The 11,555-nt window shown below is 34.2% G+C and overlaps 1 protein-coding gene across 1 annotated transcript in view; it reads right to left on the reverse strand.

The window, feature by feature from the left end:
• The window catches only part of LOC123675887 (influenza virus NS1A-binding protein homolog A-like), a 49,600-nt gene extending 41,509 nt beyond the window's left edge, over nucleotides 1–8,091 (reverse strand). The window contains exons 1-2 of the mRNA XM_045611470.1: nucleotides 7,900–8,091; nucleotides 7,577–7,617 (exon numbers count right to left, since the gene is read on the reverse strand). Coding sequence (XP_045467426.1) covers nucleotides 7,577–7,598 — 22 coding nt within the window. The 5' untranslated portion in view covers nucleotides 7,599–7,617; nucleotides 7,900–8,091. The remainder of the gene's footprint in view (nucleotides 1–7,576; nucleotides 7,618–7,899) is intronic.
• Nucleotides 8,092–11,555: the final 3,464 nt, after the last annotated feature.

Consider the following 11,555-nt stretch of genomic DNA (forward strand, 5'->3'; position numbering starts at 1 on the left):
AACCCGTCGAAAAGTACAATAATAAAAAGTCGATCCAAAGTTCGGTATCCGAGTCGAGCCTCCCTGGACTCGAGCCAGAGATCACGAGATCTAGGCCAATTTTTTCGCACGTAGTCATGATTGAAGGCAGGTACTTACTCTAGCGACGAATTCTTCGGGTGGCCAAGAATAGGATTGTATTTATTGAATGGAACAATTTGAAATTTGTTAGTGTTATTTTTACGTTCACTAAAGAGGGCAAGGACCTATCAAGGTGAACGCTAATTAGTCTAATGGACCATTAATGCTGAGCAAGAATGCAAGAGACAATATGTCGTGCTGCAGTCTCTGATAGCCAATTCCTCCAGTTATATAATCAACTTTGATTTAACTGGCAGGTTAGATGATCGAAACATCTAAGGAACGCACAGAAGTATTAAATAAACGATAAAACTCCCGTAAGTGATAGGAAGTTATTTGAGTATCCTTTAGTCATTCTATGAAGGAATGTGCAGGAATTGTTCATTTAAAATTCCATAGAGCATTGTTGATGCGTCAGGAACTTTTTAACGCTCGTAATTATTGAATAAATTTCACTGTTGAAAAATTAGACAAAATTATGAATTATATGGTCTCCAGAAAATGTGGTAGTCCTTTGTTTCAATAGAGATGTTTTTCACTTAATTTATTTTTCTTTAGTTGTTTAACTGACATCTGATTGAAACATTTTTCTATGATATTCTAAATACATCAATTTTGTTTTAAATGTCAAAGTGGCGTTTCACTCATTCACAATTTTCGGAAATAATGCCTATAATAGTGGCTTGTTACCAGAAATCCCGAGATGTGTGAAATTTATTAATTTTTTTTTTTTTTATTTCTCAGAACTCTATAGGAGATCTGAGCGATCGGAGTTGGATTTCATATAGAAGATTTATCAAAAGTAAGTCTTTGTATAGAAAACCGATCAAAGAAGTAATATATTAATGAAAGAATTGGGAATTAATTTCTTGAAAATAATTCCTCGAATTCGTGGACACATTGGACGAGTTTTATAGGGATACTGGCTCATTATGAGGTGTGGCGATGATCTATGCAGATTCAAGGGACTTGCACATTTCCGAATGGAGAGGTCGGGATCTTCACGAACAGACGATCAACCCGTTCCACGTTTTCTTCCGTTCTCAATAACATTGGGCGCCCAGGTTTTGGTTTATTTAGTCAATCTAGTGTTGAACCGGTCTGCCCAATCATTTCCGAATGAGAGGAATGCTTGTCGCAGAATTACCATTTTTCTAAAATCCGCTAACACAATGCGCGATTTGCTCCAAAAAAAGCCCCAATAGAGACCACCCAAAATCTAGGCTACCGATTGACAAATCCATGTTGTCCCTCCGAATCTTTACGTTCACACAGTAAGCTAAACATATAAACACTTTCTTTTAAGACACCATGTATAATAAAAAATAGGTCGTTTCTCGGATCATTCAAAATCTATTAAAATTATCGTAAAAATTTTATTTTGAAATTCACAATGTCTGTAATTTTCGAATTGGTTATGTGGTCTTAAAGCCCCTGACTTTCCTCATTTTGATTCTTAAAAATTCTATTACTACGGTTATTAAAAAACGTAGGGATATGGTCAATTAACTGGTTTTTAAAAACTAAAGATCATAAAATATTCGCATGAACGGAACGATAAAAATTTAATTGAGGTGATCCTTTTTTGTTTTCACGTCATTTTATCGCCTTTAGTTTATGATTCTTTTACTTATTCATAAAAATAGGTTGGGCAACTCACATAAGTAACTAGTATTTATGGATATGACGTGTGTGTATACTTTTAAATTATTTTGTGATAAAGTTACATTGAACCAATAAATATTTTAAATGTTTATGTGTTGTGTTGATGCCTTTCCTAATGTACCTATATATTTTAATTGTATGTCTTGATTATTGGTCTTTGAAATTGAACGATTGGATCAGATTACAACTAACAAATTACATATAGCTATGGCCTTTGAATCGAATTTTTTATACAAATAAATCTTGTAGGAAAGATTTCTTCTTCATGGAAAAGAATCACAAAATTTTCATTCTTTTGATTCGATCTTCAATTGTGAAAATTCATTCCATATGAAATGGTGAATGAATCCCGTATTCTTGGTTCAATCAAAAAGTAAATCACGGTGTAGCCAAAACCATAATATATCATTATTGTATTGACTAATAGGTACTCGGGCCAATTATAGAAGTCTTTGTTGTTTCTATTTTTATTGACCTGATGTTTCGCCCAATATTGGGGCTTTTTCAGAGACTTAAATTTACATACATTCAAATGACTTCTAAAATTGGTCGTAGTACCTACCCACTAGTCAATACAAAAATTACAATTTTACATAAACCTTATATCAGGTCACATAACCAAGAACTCCGCAAAACCTACAAATTTGGAACACCATGTGCAAGTAGTATCGATTATCACCTAACTAACTAAAGGTATGAACTCGTGACGTTCGGTGGAATTGATTTAAAATTGAGGCATCTCAGTGTCAAGGTCGTTAGGTATGCCGACCAGGGAAGAATAATGCCTAGTTGTCTTTTCACCGTACCAGTCGAGCGGGTTCACCGCTTGATTACGTTATAAAAACGGTGGGTGTCATCGATAGTATCGTTCACGAGACCCCCTGATTATGAAAATTTAAAACCTTCATTTTTGCTGTTTCAACAAGTTCACGATACGGGTCAACTTATTGCTCGAAATTCAAATATCGCAAAGCATTATTGTAATTAGAATTGAGACACGGGTTTATCATGTTCTATTAGTCATTCTTAAAATTTCAAATATGGCAACACTCGGTGTTAAGGCTCACAGAGGACGAAGAAGAACTCCTGTGATTCTACTCTATGATTACTCGCACTATTCTCTCATATCTAGAGAGAACTTTCAATAATTCAGTATTCATTCAAGAATTAACCAAGTATGCATCATTTTAAGTATTATAACTATTATAACAATCAAAGTTATATTCAGTGTTTGTGTTCTCTCTATCAAACAAAATCATTATCGTATTTTCCTTCATCCACAAATCAAACAATCATACAATCGTTTACTCGGATTCCCTTACAATAAATCATATGTAATATTTCAAGCGCTTATTCATTTATGCGCCGTTGGAACCGAATACCCATACAGGCTGATTCAGTTTGAAGGGCCGAAAATCGAGGACACCATAAAGAATCAAGATATAATATGAATTTACTCGATGAACTATGTTCGAGAAATGACTAGAAAGAATCAAATTTACTAATTTTCAAGCCCTAATTGCCAGCGTGATAGCAAGTTTTGAATTGGAAACTATTTTTTGACCAAACAGTGAAGTCTGTACCAGTACGTGACGGGAAATTTTTATGGAAAAATTTTTACGCCACTGATTTTCATGAAACTAAACATCAATTTCTATTCCATCATGAATTTGTGAGGAAAAAGAAGAATTCAACTACAAATATTGAGAGTAAACTTGGACAAATTGCTCGAAATGTATACGATACATCTGTTTCGTTAATTTTAATCCATTTAACTCCATTTAGATTTTTCCGCATGTTATCACAAATCGCAATTCTTAAAATCCAATGATCTCTTCCTTCTATTGACCAGAGAATTTAAATCCCGTGACCTAGGTGGCCAAACCACTAGTCTAATTCCATTGACCATGTCTTTATTGATTATGTCATATCTCCCTTGGGGTAGGTTTTTTCACAAGCGAATAAATTTAGTTATTCTTATGTGAAAAAACCAGTCATTACCGGCCAATCCAACGTAGCGTATAATAACCTATCATCAAGCCATTCTCTAACGGCAACTCCAAATTGTGGGATATATGTATACCTCTCAAATTTTCTCTGGTTGTGGTGTTGTTATCAACATAGAATTTTGTATGAGATTTGAAACTGTTTTTTTTTTACACTTGATTGTCAAATATCAACTCGATCAAATCCCTTAGTTTTGGGTTTATAACGAAGTTAATATTTCGAATTGCCTCATTTAGGAAACCCCTAGTCGTAGTATGCCTTCAACGAATTTAACCAAGGGATTCGGGATCCGAATCTAGCCTAAAAATTTCAAGTTTCTAGGTTGTTTCGTTCGACAGTTTTCTTATTAGGTATAGTAAAAAGAAATCCATTATTTCTCCACAAGATTTCTTCAGTTATCTGTATCTCACGTTGCATAAGTCCGATCGGGTTCCAGATTTGGTACTACAAAAACTTCCCTGACAATTTTATGATTAGTTGACTCTTTTTAGTTCGAAAGCGCTTCAAAGATGGACACCAGCAAATAGAAAATATACTATATTTTACAGTTTTTCTTCGATAATGCGAAAATGCCAGGTAGGAGGATGGAAATGTAAATAGTGTTTATGGTCTTGATACTGTAACGCGCAACTTTAGTTTCGTCTATTCCGTTCCGGCAATTTCGATGTCAAAGATGCACCACACATTGGAAGGCCAATTGTCGATAAAATTATGAACAATGTCGAGTCCCACCGTATTGTAAGCACTCTTTCGATTGACCAAGAGCTAAAGATTGCACAAAAAAAAGTTTGGAAGCTGGTCCCAAGAAGAAGCTCGATGTATGGGTACCATACGAGTTGATGCAAAAAATCCAATGGACCCAATTTCTATCTGCGAATCGCAGCTGAATGCAACAAAATCGAGCAATTTTTGGAGCGGTTGGTTACTGGTGATGAAAAGTGGTTACTTACGACAACGTCAAGCGAAAACGGACGTGGTCGAAACGCGGTGAGCCGGCAGAAATGGGAGCCAATTTAGGATTGCCGCCCAAGAAGGTTTTGCTGTGTGTTTGGTAGGATTGACAGGGAATACGCTCTATTAGTGTGACGTCACACATCGCCATTTTTGGTTCTCCTGTCAGGGTTCGGAATCCAAACAAATAAATTGTCATTCAAATTAGTACGGTGTCGTTGAAGGAATTGGCTTATTTTCATAAATAAGAGTATTTGAGGAACGATGTCAGTATTAATTGATAGACAGAAGGAAGGAGGTTAATACCAATGAGTTTTAATCCTGTATCATTCCCCAGATTTTGTAAAAAGCCGTGTTTATTAGTTGAACTTACTGGCATTAATCTCGTGCCTTCTGTCTATCAATTAATAGTAAAATCGGTCCTTAAATAATCTTATTTATCAAAATAAGCCAATTTCTGTAACGACAACGTACTATTTTGAATGACAATTTGATTGTTTGTATTCCGAACACTGACAGGAGAACTAAAATGGCGGTGTATGACGTCATCACTAATAGAGCGTATCATCTACTATGAGCTGCTCTCGTACGGCACACTGTTAACTCGGAACTGTACTGTCAACAATTGGACCGTCTGAAGGAAGCAATCGCCCAAAAGCAGCCAGATAATAGAGGAAATGTGTTCCATCAGGACAACGCCAGGCCATACACACTCCGGGAGCTTGGTTGGGAGGTTCTTATGCATCCACCTTATAAGACGGACTTGGCACCAAGTGATTACCATTTGTTCCAGTCTATGGCGAACATTTTTGCTGGTGAAAACTTCAACTGCTTCAACAGAGGCTTGTGAAAATCGACTGTCTCAATTTTTTGCCAACAGGGACGAAAGCTTCTATGAGAGAGACATAATGATAATACCTTCAAAATGGAAACAAGCTATCGAACAGTTTGACCTAAATCGGATCATTCTAACTATGGGATTCATGCCCTTGTTTTTCATGCAATGATAATGGATTTCTTTTTACTACCCCTTATATTCACGGGTGGACTGAACCGCCGACACCACAGAATACCATAGTGACAAAATGAGAGCGATCTTCTAGGGGAAAGACCGCCCAAAAATATCAAATATAATATCATATTATGTGTTATCATACAAATTTTTAATTTCATTATTTTATGCTATTAAGTAGCCCTATAAACGATAATTTCCAATTTAAAACGCATCAACTAAATATAAATATCTACTCCGTATAATGATTCGAAAAAATCACGTAGGGTCAATTAAAAATAAATCACTTTCGTATGTGATGAACACTGCCGATTGAAATAATCACTCATCCAATCATACCTAGTTGTTTATGATAATATTTTTACACCTCTATTTTTATCTTATTATGAGGTCCTCCATGTTTTCGTCAAAGGTGAAGTAGATATTGAATAATACTTCAAAAACACAGTTTTTCATCTTACACCTTACTTTTTTTACACAAACATTCTTTAATATTGCGAATTTCACAAGATTTATTAATTTAAAATATTCGTTTCATGTGGTATAGTTTTCAGGAAATTAGTTTTCTAATCAAATTATTTGACAACAGCCAAGGAGTAGGAAGCATTGTGCCACACCATCGGCAAAAAAATTTTTATTATACTCATTTCAAAACGCAAATTTTGAAGTTCAGACAACTTCTAATCTGTTTCATCTAGATAAAATAGTTGACCTTAATCACTCACTGATTGAAAAAATGTATTATCTACCACAAAGTAACAAACAACTACTATGTTTGAAATTGTGTCTATCCAGTATTTTAATTTATATTCGGTAGAATTATTAGATCAGTTGGCAACTGGAAACGATTTGGCAACGACAAAAAATTAAGCGTTAATCGGTCAAGTAAAAACCAATTGACCGTTTCATATTTTCCGTTTTCATTACAGCTTAATAATAGAAAAAACAAAATTTCCTTCCTTTGATTTATCTTTTCCAAAAATAAAGCCAATCCTTCTTCACAGTTTCAAAATTTACGTTACGAACAATCTAACTAAACAATCGTCGGATTTCGAGTTGGTAGATCAATACGGCAAGTATAGCAACAGGTTATTTTACCAAATTTCATAGAAATAATGATTCAATGCTGAATACTATAATACCTATAATTATTCTAGTTCTTGAGAAATATTCCTTGATGATTCTCAATTACTTCTGGTCTTGACAGTATCAGGAAGAAATTATCAGAGTAACTATTAGTTTTGCTTTTTATTAAAAAAAAACCTCAATATCATTGAAATAATTCATTTGAACTAGGAATAAAAAAATGACAGATTCGGAATAAAAGATCCTAAAGGAAACTTATTGATTCTTGTAGTGTAGTGTCAAAACGAATTCAGAGAAGTTATACCATAAGAAATTAGGACAACCAATTTAAACTCAGTATTGCCTTGAACTTGGATTACTTTTGATTGTTCTTCTCATGAATTCAATTGGAAGGATCAACCTTAGAATTATTGTTGTCTGTAGAATATGAAGCGGAAACAACAAAAGAACCAGCCTGCTTGTATTGTATTTCTTGAATAGAAGTATTTTTCAAAGGAGCTACCACCCTTATCTCCTGTCAAAGTAACAAATGCCCCAGGGAGGAATTCATTCTTTCTTCTTTATGTTATATGCTACCTGCTGCACGAATATTTTACATTCTATACACTTGAGAAATATTTTAATTCAAATATTTTTTACGAATGGAAATTTGAACGCATTTGAAGAAATTGAGAATGGATAACTTCTATCACTGACAGTTTCATAATATTATCAATAAGAAGAATAGTTACTTACCGTTCCCGTTGGTTGTTGCCATTATGATAGCTTAGGTTAATCTGGAAAAATAAATTCATTGTAAACATTGGGAATCACGATGATTCATCGACAGGTAATAACAGAGTGAATAAAAGAAATTTGCAAGTTATTTCATATATGAACAAATTTATCCTACCGCTTCACAACAATTGGGCGAATGATGATAATCTCGAATATCAACAAAAACATAGACGTCATGCGAAAAGAAAATAATTTTCGTAAAAATCATACAATCCACATGTTCCGAACACACCAAATATCGATTTCGCGAATGAAAACAATGCATAAACATGACAACTCACCTGCACAAAAACTACGAAATTCGCCGTATTTTCACCAAACGAGCAAACGTTATAACATGGAATCACTAGTGATAGAACATTTAAAAATTTCGAAAACACTCTCAAAATCTTCCATATTACGATGCTCTCATTGAATATTCGTTGGATTTCGTTGATTGGTCTACTTGTATCACCAACACAATTCCCTGTTTTGTTGTAATTATATGCGCATGTCGTTACTAGCATCATTCATGAATCTGACAGAATTCTTATTTTCGGCTTTGTTACAGATTTTTAATTCAATTCGCCATTCTTATAGGAATCTCAAACAATTAAAAAGAATTCTGTAGATAAACTTTTACAGCGCCCTCTTTATTCAATATTGTGAAACATAAATATATAATGCCGATTGAGGGTGAAGCAGTTTTCTGTTTATAAGTCGCGAGTTTTGTTCAGGGATATGGAGTATCTCTGGTTGTCTTCATTCTTAAACCCTCATCATTTACTGAGTGTTGTAACTCTAAATTCATCTCGGGGCGCTTGAAAGGGCGTTATAAGCTCAGTCCTTTCCCGAGAGATGCGTATAAAAAAAAAAAAAAACACGTTGCCTAAAATATTAATTAGAAGTAAGCATGATCAAATCATGATTTCTTTTGAAACTAGAAATTAAATTTAAAATAAAATTATGTGACCATCTCGAAAAATGTAAACTGGGAGACTCTTTGCTTCACAGCAAAAATAAGTATTAAATATCAATTTTTTGAGAAAATTTGAATCTGTTTGACTTCAAGTCCTCAAATTCGATTCCGTCTGTCCTCAAATACAATTACTCCTGAATGAAAAAGATCTAGTAAGAAAATCCTACATGGCCTTAGTAGAAGTGGAATGGAAACGATGATTTTTTATTTTCGTATTCATATCAAAACTGCCGATTTGAAATGACAATTTCAATCTTCGTTCGGAATTCAATGTGGCTGCATAGCCAGAACTAGGATGCATCTAAGCCAGAATAATACGAATCATATAGAAAAAAAATGACTCACTATTTCCGTGACCACAAAACCGACGTAGTTCACATTTTGAGTGCTGATATTTAATAACAAATAACTTTTTTCGGCAACCGTCCGGGAAGTGCTCACTTCCCGGACGCTTTTTCTCTGAGAAAGTAGCATTTCCCGGCCTAGTCCGGAAAGTACGTACTTCCCGGACTAGGCCGGAAAAGAATCATAGAATCCATAGCAACCGAGATAACGGCTGACAGTTCATATGAAATTAGTTGTCAAAAATTTGCATGTTTTTTGATCGCAATCGCAATAAATTATGGAAAGCAGCAGCGGTTGTGTTATTTTACATGTTTGCCGAAAAAATATTGTACGCAACACGCCCGAAAATGGTTTTTTTGGACTCACAGACTTCCAAATTCTATTCGTCCAAAAAAACCCTATTTTCCGGACTTGTTACGTAAATTACTATTTCAAGTTTCATGCAAAATTTCAAGATGACTACCTATATTTTGACAGTCATGAAAAATTTAAGAAAAATATTGGAAAAAAAATTGATTTCTATGGAAACAGATCCAGCCGAGCTGAGATTTTGCATTTACATATCTTTGCGGTATCGTGTTTTCGTGGGAAATATTAAAACACTGATGGACGACAGATGAGAACTTTATTGTGGTACAGCACTTGGAAACATACTTGAATACTCCCCTAACTCAACTGGTCATCACCTCGTAACTTAATTCCTGAACTCTGATTTTCCCAGTTTTATACATAGGTTACAAACATAAAATCATATTGTACACTATGAATTTCTTCTTCCTTTTCTTATTCTCTAAGTTGTGTGCCTGCGCAATGGTATCATGGTACCTGCACCTGCATCTCTATTGTATCTTTTTGAGAATCCTATGAATCATCATATATCTATAGACATATAAAATAAAATAACAATATCAACCAAAGAAAATTTAAAACAAATCGAGAAAGTATGAGGCAAGCACTGTTGATTCAGGAGCTTCTGAGCGCTCATCATTCATGCTTCAATGGTACCCTTGGCACCACATATACCGATACACAATCCTTTGGTGCTGAGGGTGCAATTCACGAATGAAAGGACTGACTTCACGTCAGTGCTTTCCTTTTCTTAAAAAAAATGTCAAGAAAATTTGGTTATTTTTATCCCATTGTTCTCCTTTTAGATTTCGTCACGCATCCTCCTGAAATATGTATATCTACTAGGAAATGACTATTCCAAAATATATGTAAATTATGCTCCAATTTTGGCTAAACCCCATTGACCTCTGCTTCGATCTGATTTGCGTTGCTTTGTTTTATAAAATCATTTTGTAGGGCAAGCAACGAACTTTACATTCGAAATCAATAAGTAGAGTTTACAGCTAAACCTTTTACAAGCTGTATTAATCGATTTTAGGATTTTTGATTGGGTTCTACGAATTAAATTCAATTTTCTTTACCTCAAGTATTCGAACATCACTGTATATTGTCTTTGTAGATTTGAAAAGAGCGTTCGAGACAGTTGATCGAGGAATGTTCATAAATAAAATTGAGTTTATTTAATGTTAAGGGATTGGTTTTAAATTGGATTGAAGATTATTTGAGTTTTAGATATAACAGAACAAAAATGGAGAAGTTGTTCAGGAAAAATTGAAAGTAGGTTAGGTGTACCGCAGGGGAGCATTCTGGGTCCTCTGTTTTTTATAGTTTATGTCAATGATTTAAATACAGTGTTGAAGAAGTCATTTGTTAATTTGTTTGCTGATGATACAATTCCATGTGTGGCAGAAAGGAACTTTTTGGAGGTGACGGAAATAATTCATTTTGAAATGAACTTACTCTATGACTGGCTCTGTAAGAATATATTTAAACTGAATACTTTCAAAACCAAATGTATGGTTTTAGGTTCAAAATCAGATTGTAAAAAATTTTCTGAATCAAATTTGAGAGTATGTATTGATGAAGTGAATATATAGATTATGTCTCAGAGATTAAATATCTGGGTGTTGTATTGGATCCGCAGTTGAGTTTTTCTCTGCACATTGACTATATGTGCAGGAAATTAGGGAAGAAGAATTCATTTTTTGCTCGTATTTCTGCCTTTTTGTCGGAGTGGACCAGGAGACAGGTCTTCAATACAATCATTATGCCCCATTTTAATTATTGTTCTGCACTGCTGATATCATGTGCACAAGGAGATATAAGTAGACTTCAAGTTCAACAGAATAAATCCATGAGAATAATCCTAAGATGTAGTAAGCTAACACCTGTAGTAGTCATGCATAATGAATTTAACTGGTTACCTGTGGAAAAAAATATCAAGAAGGTAAATCTAACCCTAATTTACAAGATAGAGCATGATCTTGTACCACGATATCTGAAAGATTTCTTAGAAAGAAGAGGAAATTTTTATGACTACAATATTAGGTCAGCAAAAAACTTCAATATCTGCACAGTGAGAACAACTTCTTTACAGAAGTCCTTGTTCTATGAGGTTGTTCGTTTGTATAATGGTCTCCCAGAGGAAATTAAGACGGCACCATCTTTGGGTGCATTCTGCGGAAGATTGAATGGCCACTTGAGAGAAATGTGAATGATTAGGTATAATATTGTTGTGTTGATTTTCTATTTTTTGTATTATTATTATTATTATTATTTATTTTG

This window comes from Harmonia axyridis, chromosome 1, assembly GCF_914767665.1.
Source record: "Harmonia axyridis chromosome 1, icHarAxyr1.1, whole genome shotgun sequence".
In the NCBI taxonomy this organism is placed as follows: domain Eukaryota; kingdom Metazoa; phylum Arthropoda; class Insecta; order Coleoptera; family Coccinellidae; genus Harmonia; species Harmonia axyridis.